Source organism: Vollenhovia emeryi, unplaced genomic scaffold, assembly GCF_000949405.1.
Source record: "Vollenhovia emeryi isolate VEMERY1.0 unplaced genomic scaffold, V.emery_V1.0 DF939208.1, whole genome shotgun sequence".
Taxonomy (NCBI): domain Eukaryota; kingdom Metazoa; phylum Arthropoda; class Insecta; order Hymenoptera; family Formicidae; genus Vollenhovia; species Vollenhovia emeryi.
The window spans coordinates 691,234-708,371 of record NW_011967158.1 but is presented as its reverse complement, the minus strand read 5'-3'; the positions used below and the strand labels follow the sequence as shown (position 1 = coordinate 708,371).

Here is a 17,138-nt window from a genome sequence, read left to right as displayed (position 1 = left end):
ATTCCAGTTCTTGGAAATTCAGATAGTGCCCCCTCTTTGCTGATCATGTTCTCCTGATATTTTGTCAGTTTTCGAGGTTCTCGGTTTTTCGATTTAAAATTTGAAAGTCTCGGAATTCCAATTCTTGGAAATTTAGATAGTGCCTTTTCTGTAAGAGCAGAATTTTTGCGTACGTTTCTCCTTCGAGTAAATTCAAGAATCGAACCCCAGATCTAGTGTAAATCCCGCAGAAGGGTGCGTTTCCACTGAGAGTGTCACGCGCCACGTCATACCCGATAATCCAATGAGCGAACAGCTTTTGTGTGGAAAAGTAACCGACATAACCGACTTTTGTTGTGCGCTGTACGCTCAATGGATTATCGCGCATGACGCGACACGTGACCTGTTTAGTGGAAACGCAGCCTAATGAGGGCCTCGCCTAGCGCAGCCTAGCGGTCATCGAACGTCAGCTTTACTGGAAATAATAGATACATGCTAGAAATAAGACAATCTTGCCTTCGTTGTCGAGTTTTGAAGTACAAGACTTAATGCATATGTTTATAGACCTATGCAAGTTTCTCCGGATGGACTCTCGTTCTTTTCTCCAGTCCAGATATTCGCTGCCAGGAGTCTTAGCGTAACTAGTAACATTTATAAAATATGCGATATTTTTCAAGTATAAGACCCCAATCCTGAAAATAGACAGTTTATCTCACGTTCAGTGTAAATTCTCAATCCTGACAGTGAATATCGGAGCACGTGCATCCAATATGGCGCGTCCCTATGTTCCTCACCTGGAATTGCTTCTTGAAGAAATAATATACCGGCAATTTTTTATTCGCTCTGAACAGAGATGTTTGTGACGACTTTTAAACTTCTTTTAAAATGGATAGCAACATGAGTCACGACGCTCATATCGTGAATTATTTAACGAAGCAGTTCCTTTGCTGTGCCGCATCAAGTACAATAGATTTTACGGTACATACATCAATATGCCCGTTGCCATATTTCGGCTATTTGTGATTGCACGACGACAGTTCGACAATATAAAAGGAATGCTTCGCAGGTACTGCTTAATCGTGGTCTCGATCTAGACATCCAAAAGGAAATTTTGGACAACACGGTAAATAGCGACTTGATTGAGCGATATCCGATAAAAACTTTGTACCAAAGAGCATTTTTGAAATTGCTTATACAAAAGGTACATTCAAAGCATATCATTTGTCTTTGCACACACGTTTGGAAGACACATAATTATTTTCTTTTATTATTACATACGTGACAGATAGAGCAGAGCGGCGATGAAATTCACGATGATTTATACACAGCGTATTGCAGATTAATGTCATTGCCAGATGAAGAATCTGTGCACTATCGTCATTTGTTAGTCGAGAATGGAACGTTAAATTGCATCACGTTAAAGGAGAGTACGAAGTTGATCTCTGATGGCACTACAGGCTTATGTAGCTGGCAGGTACTCGCCTTTCAGAATTTCTCTTTGTAATCTCTAAACGTTATTCAAATTACTTTAGAAACATTGCTAAGAATTAGAATCGTTTGTATTACTGGCTGTTGACCTTAGATCGGTACTCATAGTCGGATCTTATATTCAAGACCGTCTTGAATTTATCTAAAGATGCTGTATGGAAAACTTTATTGGCTACGGAGTATCTAAAAATGATCTTAAGGCGGTCTCGAATACAAGATCTGACTATGAATACCGGTCCTAGATTTGTTATCTACATTATACGAGTGTTATTACATCTGTTCTTAAGAATTATTCTAGTCAAATATCTAAATCAGCTGAAATTGACAGGGTGCGGTGGCGTTGAGTCAATGGTGCGCAGAAAACAAAGGGCAGTTTTGTGGAAAAAACGTACTAGAACTTGGCTGTGGCGTTGGATTGACCGGCATGAGCATAATTAGTGTATGCTCTCCGAAACAATATGTTTTCTCCGATTGTCATCCAACGGTATTAGGCATGCTGTGCGAGAATGTAAAACTCAATTTCCTATCGAACGAGCGACGCAAACTATTGGATACATCTGAAGCAACGTCGAAGCTGAAGTTGCAATTAAAATACAAGCAAATCGACATTCTAGTAATAGATTTGAAATGGGAGGATATTGATGAATATATATCAGAGTGTTCGTCGCAGCCTGACATAATTGTTGCCGCCGATATTCTGTACGAGAGCAGCTCGTTCGGTTCATTAGCATCGGGACTGAAGAGCCTTTTAACGTCAAAGAAGCATGCTATTTTCGCTGCAACAATTCGTAATGAAGACACTATCTCGCAGTTTTTTGAGCATTTAGGTATTTTGTTAATTTGTATTTTTTTTACATTTACCAATTAAGAAAAATGAAAGCCTCGCACGGAAAATTCAAATGTGAAAAAATGACACGTCTTTTTCGTTTTAGGAAATTACGATCTTGCTTTTGAAGAATGCAGCTTACAAAAAAGGACTGTGTCGATACAAACGATCGACGCACCCGTTCGGATATTGAAGATTTTTCAGAAGATTTAAAATTAGTTTTATCTTGTGTCTACGAATAATTTTATCTATAATTAAGTCTACATACCATTTTATCTATAATTAAGCGACCGATTCCTTTTTATCTTATTATAGATGATGTATAATTAGAAAATAATTGAGCTAGGAGCAATTAATTTTATTAATATTTTAGATCATTTATTTATTAATATTTATATATATAACGGGATTTTATTAATAACCTTAGCATAAATTCCTATATATATAAATAACAATGTGTTAAAAATATATATAAAAGTATTAAATATGAAATATTTTCTACATCTATCGTATTCGTTAACTGTTAACACTATCGTAACTCAAAACCATTTTCTTTTACCATGGCGTTTGAGTTTCACCTCAGTCTCATCCACATCTTTGTCGGCATCCTTTTTCATGGCCTTTTTAAATTTCTTTTCTTTTTTCTCCTTCATTTTTCCCTTTTTCGTTTTTCCTGCGTTAGAAGAATCATTGTCTTTGCCAGACCATAGTTCATTCTTGTTCCTCGCTGAAAGACGAATACCACTTTAAACGAAAATTCACATCGTATTTTATATTAATACGTTTTATTATCAATTTGCTTACCAGCAAATAGACCCATATGTTTATTTATGCTCCTATCCTCTTCTACCTCTCTTCGACGATCCATCTCTAAGCATTCAACAATTTCGTTCCTTCTCTCTACAATTTCTACTAACCTAAAGGAAAAGAAAAATGTTTATATAATGTTCTTACGCTTTATTAAAATTTAAGTAGTTCATACAGTTTTTTTCTGAATCTACCTTTGTATCAATGCTTCTTCCCTCTGTTTGTCCGAGTCCGTTTTAGTAGCTTCTGGTTGGCACATAAGACATCGTATTTGATATTCCACTTCAGCGTGTTCTTCCTCTAATCTTTGTTGCCTCCGTAGTAACATCAATTCGGCCTGTCTTCTGAATAACTCATTTTTTTCATTCACTAATGCGAACAACTCTAAGACCAGCTCCTCCACGTCCGTACCGAGCGACGAATCTGTCAATTAAATAGATTAAGGCTGAAGAATTCCGTATGCGGGTCATGTTAGATTTTGATTAACTTTTACAAACATGTAGCACATACTAAATGAAGTCGAATAGCACAAGTGACTACTTGCTTAAACGAGTTCCTGAGTTACTCAAATTTTTATTGTGTCGTTAGGCTTTGAATTTTTTGTCTTTGTATGCGCAAGTCGGTCCTCGATCAGTGAACATAGTTTAACTCTATAAAAGTAGAATTTCAACTGTAAATTACTCATTTGTATTCCTGTGGCGGCTGGACTAGTCGTCCACCGCGTCACGCGCCGCCGGAGCACCGTGATGGCCGGACTAGCCGTCCACCCCACACCATTCTCTACTTTCAGTGCGAAGCGAAGTCAACCTATTGTGCGGTTTTACATGGATTCTCAACTTTCCGCGCGAAGCGAGGTCAATCTCGCACATATGTATCGGAAAATCCGAAATCTAGTGAAATTATAAAAATTTAAATATCTCAGGAAGTTGTTCCGCAAATTGACATTTGTGCAATTTGGCTTCAATGAGAACGTACTACGCGCTTGTGAAACTTGATCAAAATCGGACGTGGGTTACATACGGAACTCTAGCAAATTAAATATAAATTGTAGGTAGAGCTTTGTAATACGTTGTTCGTATTCATCGTATACGTTCCTTACCGTCTGCTCTTGGTCCAGTTTCGCATTTATCTCGTATCAACTGTTCCAATCGCACACCTTGTCTTTCTAAGCCTTGCTGTTGCAATTCTATCTCATCTAATTCTAATTTCACATCCTTCATAGATACCACTTTGATCTGAAATGAAAAATGTAATCTCTAGATGTAATCCCATCTCTTATTTATAAGCCCTTAAGATCCAATCATCGGAATTTCAATGTTTAACTTTTTTTTTTACGAAGAAATCCGCGCCAAGTTTACGTAACAAACACGTCTTAATCCCGGTTTCACCAACGTTGTTTAACTTTAAGCCTAGCTTATTTCGTTCTTTGTCTCTTTCCAGCCGTTACTTTAGAAAGAGACAAACGTGAATTAAACTAAGATTAAAGTTAAGCGACGTTTGGTGAAACTGAGCCTTACTCTAAAAGATAAGATCTACCTTTCTCCTATGCGGAATTGGTCGCGGTGGGGCGGGACCCTTTTTCCTCTTCCACTTTCCTTGCACGCTTTTGTCGGCGTAAGATGTATAGGAGGAACTGTCGGCACACGAGATGCTGCTCAAACTCTGTCTATTTCGATTCGCTTCGTCTTTGTTTGTCTTTTGATCTTCCCACATGTTCAAGTTACGATCACCGTCGCGAAGCTTGATTATGGGAGACTCGTCAAAAGTTAACGCACTGCCGATCGATATATTGCGAGGTGTGCTGGTTGGCATTGGCGGTGGAGGAGCCGGTTTGGTTTTTCGAGCTCGTGGCGTTGTGCGAGACGATGAGTCCTTTTACACCAGAGAAAATCAAACGATAAGCACTTTCTTCTCCGAAATTTACATATATCTATTTATAACATATTAATATCTATGGATTTATAAAATAAATTTTTAATTTCAAATTTAAGATTGTGGACTAAAATAATTATCCATTAAATTTTATACTCGAAATGATCAATCAGACTGCGATCTCTCACAAAACGTACATCTACACAGAATGATACAAATGGAACTACAACTCAACAATAGTTTACTATCCCTCATGTCCCGAACATCTCAGATAAAAGGAACATCACGAGAGATTTAGATGTCAAGTTATCTTCTTATGACTATTATTCCTGTACATTCTTTTATCTGCGTCTATGTTATTATACGTGTGAGTTTTTCGTTTTTAATTTTTACTGACAACTTCGATGTTCTCCTGACATTATTTTCTGCACCCTAAACATTATCTGAGAGTCATATTGTTTAGACATTATTATTTTAGCTGTTTTAACATTTTATAATTTTCCATTGCAATTACTTCTATTGTTCATGTATTCTTCGACAACCGCATTGCTTTCATGCTTTAGTGGTCTTTAACTAATGCACCTAAAATCTATTTAACACATTTCTAGGATTTCTTTCTATTTTGCAACTTATCCTTTAGTCTCATACTGTGCTGAAATCGTTATGTCAACTTCAGCTTGTTGACTCATCAATCTCTTAAATACTCATCTCATGCTTAGTAAAGCATGAGAGAATTCACGAAGTTTTCACTGAATATGCTCGAAGTTAAACAGAAACGTCTGAGAAGCATGTATTATATTTGAATATTAATTAAATAATTCTTCAAGAAACGCAACAAACTCCGAGCGGCACTTTCACTTATCCCCCTCTCAAATCTAATACTTTCATTATCCATTAATTATCATATGAGTTATTTTATTCTTTACAATTTTTTGAACAATTAAATCGAAAAAAAACTATATATCTTAAGACTTACGTGATACGGTAATGTGCTGCTACACGATTTGAGGATAGACGGCTCGCCTTGCTCGGACGGAAACAGTTCTTTCGCAACCGGTGGCTGCGGTGCAGGTTTTTTCTTCTTGTATGTCCCACCGGGAGTTGTGGTTGATTCGGAGCTAGTTAAGGAACTATTAGACGCGTACATGCCTCCGCGATCTAAATCGGCTCTCCGTGGTGTGACACTTACCTCGAGAGTGGTCCTGTTCGTATAATAATAAAAAAAAAGACATTAGCGCGATACTTTAGCACGTAGCATTATGCTAGAATAAAATGCAAGACGTACTTGATAGTACGCGGTTTCGGTACAGGCATATTTCCAGGCGGCGTTCCGTCTCGCCTTTCCTCGTCGCTACCGTGCTGCTCCTCGTCCTCGTCCTCGCTCCAAAATGGATTAAGATTGATTTGCGGCGCAGCCAGGATCCGCTTGGTCGCGGACATTTCCCGATTTTCCGGTTTACTCCTCGCCGCCGGTTTCGGCGGTTCTGGTTCCTCGACGTCCTCGTCCTCGCTGTCGAATGGATTAGTCGACACTTTGTTGTTCCTAGAGCTGTTTATCACAGTCCGCGGCTTGCCCCCCGTGGCATCGTCCTCCTCGTCACTCTTAAAGGGATTCAGGTCTTCCGGGTATTCCTCACTCAAATTGATGCCTTTCGCGGTCAGCACGCTGCTTCCCATGGCACTTTCATAATGTCCCTTATTCATCTCGTTCGCTTCGATTCGCCTGTCCTCGATCTTCGCGAGGCTCTCCTTTCGTTTTTCGATGCTTCTAACTTTCGAGCTTTCCTCAAAATGCGTATCTTTGTCGAGACGTTCTCCGTTATTCGCCTGCACGACATCCTTTGAGAAGTTTTCCTCGCTTCTCTCGTCGTGTGTAATCGTCGAGTCTTTTTTTCGCTGTATGCCGACAGTGTCAAAGCTGTCTTTATGTTTATCGATAATTTTAATTATTGAATCTTCTTCGAGCCTCTTTTCTGGACGTTCTTCCTCATTCACCGAAAGAACGTCCGGGGACGTGTCGCAGGAGTCGCCCTGAACCATCGTGACATTTTGAGTCACTGCACTTCTTTTCTTGCTGTGATCCGTCTTATCGACATGATCTCCTTTGTCCCGAGCCTCAAACATTTGGAGTCTCTTCTGAACCAACGACAATCTCGTTTCGGGATTGGCTCGTTCATCGGCGCGTCCTGGCGATTCTTTGGTATCCTCCTCTCCTCTCTTCTTATCTATGTCATGGAATGAAATGGCAGTCGATCGCTGATCCTCGTCGCTCCTAATGTCTAAGCTATTTAACGCGCTATGTACATCATATCGTTCAACGTTGGACTTTTCCATATCCGGGGAACCCGTCACGGAGCTGCGGGATTCCTCCTCCTCCTCCTCATCATCATCATCATCGTCATCATCATCATTCTCCTCCTCTTCCTCCTCGTTCTCGTCGTCGTCTGGGAATGCCGAGTCGACCCTGCTTTTCGTTTCGTCACGACGACCCGAGTCGACGTCTTTCGTGCTCGCGGACGTGTCCTTCGCCGTAGACTCGAGCTTCTCGGAAAGAAGATGGCTGGTCATGAAGCTCTGGCGCATTTGCGACGTATGGGAGATCAAATCGGGCACCGCAGCGTTCTCCAGCATACCCTGCGCACACAATTAAGCGTAAATCGACCCTTCTTAAACGCGACCGCCTATTCAAGTCCGAAGGCGCGAAAACTGACCTTTCTCTCCGTTTTCTCCTCGTCGCTGAGCGGCCCCGCTTCGTTCTTCTCCCCGGGCATCGCCGCCGACTCGGCGTACCTGTGACGCACGCTGTCGGTCTCCTCCTCGTCCGGACACGTCTCGCAGCAGTACTGGCCCTCCTCGGTCTCGTAGTAGTTGCCCGGCGTCAGCTGGTTGGTGCAGCGGGCGCACCGGAAGCAGGTACGGTGATAAGGAGCGCCCGCTATCAGCAGCTTCTCCGCCAGGAAGACCGGCAGCCCGCATGCGGCGCATGGATCCCTCCGCATCCCCAGACGCGACCCCACCTGCGTTATCAGGCCCAACGTATCGGGGCCACCGTCATTATTCTTTCATCCATCTGGTTTCTAGCGCGGCGGTAGCAAATAAAGCGCACGCGATTTTATGCAAACGCCTATCACCACCACCGCCACCCAGCGCTACCATCACCAGGTTTTATCGGGGAACTTGATCGCTCTTTAAATTAGTTTTCGCGCACGCCCGCAATTACCCCGAAAGCGAGGCGATTCTCATAAATCGTTAAAGGACATTGAATTTTTATACGGCGTGAAATTCCACGACGTTATCACTCTATTCCGGGAATCGTTTCCCCGAGCTCGGTCGGAAAAGTGTACAGCTGGAGATAAATATTGGCAAATTGTAGGTCGCGCATTTGTAACGAGCCATTGGATATCGAGCCACTACCGTGTGTCGGTCTTTTACACAGCCAGCGAATTTCCACAATAGCGGCCGGCCATACATCTCTCATATTATCGCGGTATGCATCTAGCGTCCGGTGAATCCAATAATGCAGCGGATCGGTGTGACTTCTATACGGTACGTGCGGCTTGTACCGGGTGGTAACGTGGTATATCGCGCGCGACGTAATGACGAGAACGTTCGGTTTGCGAGCGGGATAAGAAAAGAATGGGCGTCACGTTAAATCTTCGTTCGCGCGGAGAGAAATGAAATGCGCATCGCGTCCTCGTCGGAAACTGGGATTGAAGGGGGATGGGGCGATTGCGTGCTCCAACATTTCCTTCTAGAATTCCCTTTTTCAACTTTCAAAAGCGTTGACGCAAGGACGGCGGAAAGATTCCGCCGGGCTCTTTGTGCTCGCGGTCTAAGCAACATTCGGCGGTACGCTGCAACATTTCGCGATATTCCGATATCACGGACGTTTTATTGAGACATTATTCTGACGTTACTTGACAGAAAAATTTATTCAGCGCGTAACGCGAAAGGGAGAGAGAAAAGACCTAAAGAAATCTTCTCTTTCTTCTATTTTCCCATTTTCTTTTCTTTAGTCTTATTGTTCTTTGTCAACTAATATATTTTCCATTGTTACTCTGCTTTTCACGCTTGAGGGGCCCAGAGCATCTAATAAATAACGAATCACGATTCTCTCCTCCCCCCCCTCCGTCTCTGACAGATATGTGAAAATTATGAACAATTTATTACAAATTACTTAAACAATTAAATTAGAAAAGGCCATCTTTTAATAAAATGTTTATTTGTATGAAAGTTGTTTGCATTATATTTTGATTGACTAAGTGTTAAAAATTTGTCTCATTAATGTTCTTGTCTCCTTTATTTCTTTCGGTAAAATCTTATGCTCGATTGTTTGGATATAATATTTTACAATAATAAAGCATCTAGTTTGTATAAATATCCATTTTAGCCGGCGCAATTTAATGATACCATTACTTTTGTAGAGAAGATAAAAATGTTTCTTCTTCTAATAAAATATATTCAAATAATTAAATTATATAATTCTCGATTAGATGGCGCTTATACTTGGCGTCTTCCTTTACCTTTTTTTAAAAAGGTTATTTTTAATTACTTATCACGCGCCGTATGTAAATGAGATTCGTGCTGAATGAAAACTGATTTCATTAAAAAGCGATGAATAATAATCAGTCCACGTGTCTCCGAGCACTTTCGTCGCGCCATCCGTCCTTGAGGACCCGAATTCGCGCGCTAATCCTTCTCGCTGCAAAAATCGCACGGATGACAAGTTTGCTAACCGCAAGATCGATCCCCCATTAAACTTTCATCGACACCACGCGCCTGAGTTCTCCATAGACGGTTAAATAAAGCGGCGATCGATCGCGAGTTAGCGCAAAAAAAAAAAAAGCGGAACTTGCCTCGCGATTTCCATCGCGCGATCGCTTTCCCCTCGCGCGTTAAATAAACATTATCGCGGGTGTATCGATTGCTAATAAACGCATTATTATGCGTTATCACGAGCGCGTAGACCCCGAGATAAATTTTTTTTTTCACCGCCGCGTCCGTAACGCGATTACTCGCGATTAATTAAACGGATACCCGTGTCGAAACGCGCCTGGCGTTTCGCGTCGACACGATTTCGCGCGAGAGCACGAGCGCGCGCTCGCCTCCGAGTATCGATTTTCGAGCGGCATTAAGCGCGCGATTAATTAATTTGATCGGCGATAAGCGCGACGCTAACCGGCTCTCCTCGTCGCCGATGCGACACTATCGACATGTCGCCCCTCCGTGGCCTCGCTGAAAATCCGGACACTTTGGTACGATATTCCTGGCCGCGCGCGCCTCTCTCCGGCCTCTTATGCGCCTCGTGTAAGTAGAACCACCGTGCGTGAGAATTAATCTCACTTAATTAGAGCCTTTTGTCCCGACGGGGAAGAAAACGAGAGCGAATTTTCGACGCGTATGTGTCTCTCTCTCTCTCTCTTTCTCACCGCGCGTTCCTCCGCAATCCGTCGCGCGACGGGAAACGGCACGCAGTGGCGGTTCGACTGCGTGGAACTCGCGCCCGGAGAGGCTGCTGACCGCGCGTCCGATTTCTATTGCGTGCGTGTCGTGCGCGCGCGCGTGCGTATGCATGCATCGCGAGTACACGCAACGAGTGGCAATGACATATAAATAGCACGTCGCGCTCCGCCGACTCGCCGCTCATGATTAATTACCTTCCCCGGCGTTCGCCGGGCTTTGTTACGGACTTTGTAAATGAGGCAAATGTAATTGTCGGCGCGGTGGCCGAGTTCCCGGCCCGAAGAGTCGCGCGCGAGAGCCTTCGCGGGTGTACGCGCGTGCACCACGCGCATCCTCGTCCCGAAATACCCGCGGATACTTCCGCGGCGGAATTCACGGGCTACTCCATCGGGTCTAATAGCAAATGCGGTTGCTTGCACTAGTGCGCAACGGAGCGCACGCTAAGCTTGTTTACAGTCAATTCTCATATTTAAGGATTGACTGTAAAGTGCGCACTAGTGCAGGCAACCGAATCCGCTAAAAGTGTTACTTTTGTACACACATGTGTCATTTCGCGAAGGACATGGAGGGAATTTTCGAAGATCATGTAATTGTGGCACAACATGGCAGTTCGTAGAATTTTATGAGTTTTTCGAAATCTTACCATACATTTCCCTAGTAATTTTACTTATAATTAGTATACGTCTTACTAGTATTAGTTATTAGTATATAATAAAACGTACAGTAAAATTTCAAAAAACTCATAAAATCTTCGAAATGCCGCGTTATCCCACGATTATGTAATTTTCAGGATAAATTTAAAAGAAGTTCTCACCGTGTAGAGTGTTTTGAAATTTTACCATACATTTTACACTAGTAATTATACTTGCAATTGGTACACATTTTACTAGTAAAACGTATGGTAAAATTTCACAAACTCTCATACAATTCTTCGAAACGCCGCGTTATCCCACGATTATGTAATTTTCAGGATAAATTTTAAAAGAAAATTCTCTCCGTATAGTTTTTTTTGACAATTTACCATACATTTTACTAGTAAAACGTATGGTAAAATTTCAAAAACTCTCATAAAATTCTTCGAAATGCCACGTTGTGCCACGATTACATGACTTTTAGAATAAATGTTAAAGGACCATTCTCTCCGTGCACTTGTTACACGCTTCTCCTCGTTAAAAATCGCGACACGCGACTCGATATGCGTCGTTCACACATTTCTTGCCGTTTAAGAATAATCCTTTCGCGATTCTAAACGAGAAGAAGCGTGTAAAAAGTGCTTCACCAATTACACACGTGTATAAAGAGTAAAACACTCGACCCGGCGAGGTTGCTGCGGGACCGACGAAAAACGCCTGGGAATAGCGCGAGGTCGTCTCGCCGAAGCGCCGACGGCGGATCGACGGTGACCGATTGTTTTCCGGGTCGACTCTTTCGGCCGGTGCGACGCGCCGCCGTAACACAATCGCACGGGTCGTTTGTTCCGACGGAGGAGACGGGAGTCTCCGGTCGCGGGGAACGTGACGGGACTTCCGCGCGACGACGATTCGTATCTCGACGACTCGTTGAAATTCGCAGTGCCTGCTGCACGCCGCTCCTGCCCGGCAAACGCGCGAATTTGTTCTCCAGCTAGAGGCGCGCGCAAAACGGAGCCGGCGACCGGACGAGAGACGAAGACCCGCGTCCATGTATATATTATTATAAAAATTGAAAAAAAAAACGTAAAATGTGCGAATAACGCCAGTGCCGCTCGTCAGTGTTGTTAGCTAGCATGACACGAGGAAACGCGACAATTTCTGCGAGTGGTAATAAGACATTCCCGGGCTGTCCCGCGCGGAACCGAGTCAAGTGGAGGGAGCCTGCGCGAGCCTCGCAGATTCGCTCATTTTTCTGTCTGTCTCTTACTTTTGCATATTATTCATCTTCATCGCGCTTCATCTGTAACTTTACTATGTATTCTACTTGATAAGGACCTAATGTGGTCGAAACGTTGTAGCCTTTTTGTTTAATAAATTAATCTCTTGACAGTTTGGTCGACTATAAGCTTGCGACTTATTTTTTACTCATTACTGGCGACAATAGACCACTGCTACATTGTCACTTGTTTTTCTTCCGCCTCCTCTTGGAATCCAGCCTGACCGCGCGCCACTTCTACTTCCCTTTCCGCTATCAATGAGAAAAGAAGTTAATCCGGCGGCTCTAGATCTCCCGTCTTTTTCACACCCGTGTGTTATCAAATGACCGCGCTGTTGTGTGCGTGTGCGTGTGAGCATGCTAGCATGCAGTTACCCAACAACGCTCTACCATAGGCAAGCAAAACAATAACGACAAAGCGAAATTACCTTCTAGCAGAATATTTCAGGTTTATATTGCCCCATTAAGTCCAAGCTTTCCTCCTGGAGAACAAAAATAAACGATGAGAGATGGGATTGACACAACACGTTTCAGCGCGAGGACGAGCGACGGGTTTTCCCCGGGGAATTTTGACTCGACACACGCGGACGTTCGTTCGCGGGGGGACACTCGCGCCGCGTGCCTTCGCCTCGGTCCATCTCATTTCCACCTCACCCCTCGCCTGGAATAATCCGCCGAGCGGCTTTTATAGAAAAAAGATTCCTCTTCTTTTTTTCATTCCACGCCAATCGGACGGACAGTCCGCGTTGCCTTGCGTAAGCGCAGCCTGTGGGGTTCGCCGCGTGACTCACGCGTGTCGGCTTTAACTACGTAATGAACGAAACTCTACCCACGCGAGAACGGATACGCCACGTCGCGTCGTGCCGCGACTCGTACCTACGTTCCCCTTCGACGAGCCGAGTCGTAGGACCGGGGAACTCGCTGGAAAAGTTCTTTGCTCCGGTTTTTCGGCAACTTTGCGGACCAGCCGCAGCGTACGGGCGGACTGACCGACGGAACCTCGGGAAAACTGCGGCGCGCGTGGGTCTAGCCTCGACGGGGAAGCGATAAGAGATAATTAATGCGAACTTGATATGCCCGCGGTATCTCAGGAACAACCGGAGTTTCGTAATATACGTCGCTGTTGCTCTTAGACCCGAACCCGGTCGCCAACTTTGCTTAACGCGCTGGTCTCTCGCTCGGCCTTGTCGTCGGGATTGTCAAAACTCCAGAACAGAATCTGACCTACGTTCGCGTGACTTCTACTTGGGGGCCAACATTTCCACGGAGTCCTCGGCTCCAGGCACCTACCGAGACACGCTCTGCTCCGCGGAGCTTGGCGGTCGCTCGGAAATAACGCTCGGGAACACACCGCCGGTTGTCGGGCGGGACCTTGAAGAAATTCGCGAGCAAACTACGCCTCGTTTCGGAGCAACGGTAACTTCTTGCTCACGACCATCTACTCGAGCCCGGGCCGTTCGCAATTGCGCGCGGCGCAAGGGTCTCGAGGAGCGGAGGGAGGGGAAGCGAGTGGGTAACTATCCGGTGTTATTGCGGATACAACGCAAAAATTGGACGGACATTTTCTTGCAGTCCCGTTTCCCCGCAACTCGCTCGACCGAAATCCTCCGACGCGCGATACTTTGCCCCCCCCCCCCGTCTCGCGTACCTGGCTCGCCGTCGGCGAACGCGAACGTTCTCCCGACCGCTTATTAAGGACGATCGTCCGTATCGGTCTAGGTAGCAATAGCGGACATCGGTAAGTACGAGGGAGAGTCCGGAATCGGGATCACGAAGGCGGCCGGCATGACTGACAGAAGCGGTCATTGTCGGCCGCGAAATCACCGGCTAAATGGATCCTCGGGACAGATACCGTGCACGCCAACCGCGCGTTTCTCCGCCAGGGTTTCTTCGCTCCGTGACCTTCGGAGCGCGTCTCCCCGAGACGTTTTTCCACGCGGAAGAGTTCGCGGGCACCGGTTACGAGACCGCACGGGCGAGTCTCGTCGCGTGAAAGCCTGGAAAAAAAAGAAGAAAAGGGGACGAGGCCCGTCTCGGCTTCACGATAGATGACGAACGAAATGGACGTGTCACAAACTTTCGCACATGTAGGGCCAACACATTTTGAAACATCGACGGGCGACCAGCAATTAATCATTCGCAGAAGGCACACAAGCCACCGTGGGTGCAAGGTATATTCTCACGTAAGGCAAACAGCACAGTTCCTGCATCGCATAGCACTACGTTCCATCCATCGCTATCAATTTTCTCCAGCGTGTAAACCTGACGGATTCTGGAAATTTAGTCGACACAAAAATATCATCGATCGTCCATGCGGGGTGCGCAGTGTGTTACTACGTGTGTGCGATCGTGTGGACGAGCGTCAGACCTATCTCTGGCCCGCCTACGCTCTCATCTCCGACCGGTCATCAAGCGAGATAATGGGGGGAAAAAAAAGGGCGAGCATACACATGTATAAAGATGGAAAAAGGGGGACGACGCTCGCGCGTGTGTCGATAATGCGCGCGTGATTACGCAAACGCGCAACGGCGGCGATGGCATTTGTTGTTGGCTGTTGTTGCAACGCGGAGTTACGCCGGTGTCAAGGTAAACCGCGCATGAACGGTGGCGCGACTCTCCTCGGGATTCTCGGCCGCGATCTGGCACGGGGAAGATCCGAATTCTACTTTTTCGGAGCCGACCGCGCGTCAGAGGAGGCGACGGCCACAGTGGATCGACTGGTCTCAATGAATGAACACGCAATACGTGGTTAAAGAGAGAAAGAGGGAGGAGAAAGAGGGAAGATGAGATGATTTATTAACGAAGAATGGCGCCGAAGTCACGTAAACACGTGAGTCACTCCGCGAGTCCGTCCGATCGCCGCTAATTCGCGATATCACACTCGGAGAAGATAAAGCGCGCGGCGGCATGAAAGCGCGTTTTACAAGAACAGCTATCTCGCGTGGCGAACGCTCTCGCGTAAAGGTGACTCGAGATTGCGTAAGTTAACGAGGAGTATCACTCAACGCGTTGCGGCGCGCGGCGGTTCTCCGCTCCGGAGAAGCTTGAGGGAGCCTTCCAAGCCCGCGATATTATACTCACGAGACTACTGCGTGTAAGGTTACGTAATGTTGATCGAAGGAGGTGGGAGCCGGGCGAAAGAGAGTTACGAAAAGCGTGTCCGCCTCGAACGATCGATCGTGTACTGTAATGATAAATAATCGTGGCGTACCTTTTGTTTAGGAGATTCCGGAACAGGGGCGATCCTCTCGTCGGCGGTCTCGGTCGTTCTGCTCGTCGCCAGGCGGCTGGGTGAAGAACCTGCGATGAAACGTTTCCTTCAATCCCTCATCATCGCGGCCGCTGTTTCGTTTCAGTATTGAGATCACTTTTATTGGGAGACGTGAATTAAATTCGCGAGAGGGACGTGAGCGGCTGCTTTCTTTCACGACGAGTTTAAAGAGGAGGTAGCCGCTTCGTTTCAATTGTCCCGACATGAAAGTTTCCTCCGCAGGGTGAATATTTATGCACGGCACGCTAAAAGTACCGCTATTGTGGCCGGCGAGTGGTAGCGGAAATACTCCTCTGTTTGAACGACAATATTGACTTTTTTCGCAAGGCGGAACGAGGAAAAGTTATCCAACTCTTGGCGCGCGTCTGCATAAAATCGCTTATTTACGCCGGGTGATCCAAAGTGTAAAGTTCACATTTTTTCCGCGTGGCGCCACTGCCCGCGGCGCCGCGCGGCGCGCAGGGACGAGAATGCGAAATGCGGATTATAATAACCAGGCTACGCTTGAGGAAGCTCATTTATCTCCGTTTCGATTCTTTAGTTTTATTACCACGGCGCGGTCGATACCCCGCGATCCGAGTGCAGAGTGGCTCAAAGTACTTCTCTGTGGCAGCGAGATTCGATAAGTGCACCCGTCCGCCTGCACGCCGCGCCGACGTAAGACAAACGTCCATCGCTATCGTCCGTCCGGCCGAGGAGATGCGCCGAGTCTAATCCCCGGCCGCGAGAGCGCGGGCCTAATGTAGCTATAAAGCGGGCAGGACGTCGACTACCGAGCAATGTGGCAATTTCCTCGTTGCAGGTAGTGATTTCAGGTACGGTACAGGCCGCTGACGATCGCGTTAATTTGCGGCCGGACGGGCGCTTATTATACAATGCAACGGATCGTCTTCCTATCCGATCGGGATTAGCCGTCGTTCAAAGGTTAACGGTACGGTTAATCTGCGGGAGAACTGGAATTCCGCGAGATTAGAAGCTGGGAGAAGAGAGATGGACTTTTTAACAGATCATGGCATCCGCGGCCGCGGATATCTCGTATCTAGCGACGCGTGGAGCTCAATAAGCTCGAATGATATCCCCGGCGAATCGCGCGCTTCCCTGTTCTCGCGACTGCGATTGCATGGGGGAGGGAGGGATGGTGGAGAAAAGATTAGAGATCACGACGCGCGAGAGGCACGTTGTATGCATCGACACTTTGCGTAACGAAACGCCGCCGGGTTTCAAAGCGAGCGCGAGGCCGGGAGCTGGGACTCGAATAATTCACGCCAATCTTCTTGATGCGGGCCGGCAAGGAAAAGAGGCTTCGCGACGTATGAAATATCCTTCCAATTTAACGTCTAGCCTTCGGAGGTCTCAGGCGCGTTTTCCGCGCGGATAACGCTCTGAGAAAGACGAGCGAATTGTGTAGCAATTCGCTCTTTAGGAAATTCTTAAATGAGCATCCTCGCGCGAAACAAGACATTCGATGTACTCAGATGTACATTACGGTACAAACTAGTGGCAATTCGCGTTTGCAGAAACTAA

The 17,138-nt window shown here is 45.8% G+C and overlaps 2 protein-coding genes across 4 annotated transcripts in view; one reads left to right on the top strand and one right to left on the bottom strand.

The window, feature by feature from the left end:
- Positions 1 to 432: 432 nt before the first annotated feature.
- Positions 433 to 2,572, top strand: LOC105561355 (protein FAM86D). The gene is made up of 6 exons (XM_012011256.1): positions 433 to 616; positions 724 to 957; positions 1,046 to 1,180; positions 1,265 to 1,453; positions 1,796 to 2,294; positions 2,400 to 2,572. Exons 2-6 carry the CDS (start codon positions 865 to 867, stop codon positions 2,504 to 2,506), a joined length of 1,023 nt encoding a protein of 340 aa, XP_011866646.1. The 5' UTR covers positions 433 to 616; positions 724 to 864; the 3' UTR covers positions 2,507 to 2,572.
- Positions 2,573 to 2,731: 159 nt separating this feature from the next.
- Positions 2,732 to 17,138, bottom strand: part of LOC105561353 (MICAL-like protein 1) — a 32,851-nt gene continuing 18,444 nt past the window's right edge. The window contains exons 1-10 of one of the 3 annotated variants that reach the window (XM_012011254.1): positions 14,527 to 14,959; positions 12,772 to 12,825; positions 7,684 to 7,989; positions 6,258 to 7,606; positions 5,949 to 6,174; positions 4,637 to 4,972; positions 4,200 to 4,335; positions 3,295 to 3,523; positions 3,098 to 3,210; positions 2,732 to 3,020 (exon numbers count right to left, since the gene is read on the bottom strand). In XM_012011254.1, coding sequence (XP_011866644.1) covers positions 2,833 to 3,020; positions 3,098 to 3,210; positions 3,295 to 3,523; positions 4,200 to 4,335; positions 4,637 to 4,972; positions 5,949 to 6,174; positions 6,258 to 7,606; positions 7,684 to 7,971 — 2,865 coding nt within the window. In that variant the 5' untranslated portion in view covers positions 7,972 to 7,989; positions 12,772 to 12,825; positions 14,527 to 14,959 and the 3' untranslated portion in view covers positions 2,732 to 2,832. Of the gene's footprint in view, positions 3,021 to 3,097; positions 3,211 to 3,294; positions 3,524 to 4,199; positions 4,336 to 4,636; positions 4,973 to 5,948; positions 6,175 to 6,257; positions 7,607 to 7,683; positions 7,990 to 12,771; positions 12,826 to 14,526; positions 14,961 to 15,554; positions 15,644 to 17,138 lie in introns of those variants that run through there. The other 2 variants (XM_012011252.1, XM_012011253.1) reach the window with 2 other exon arrangements.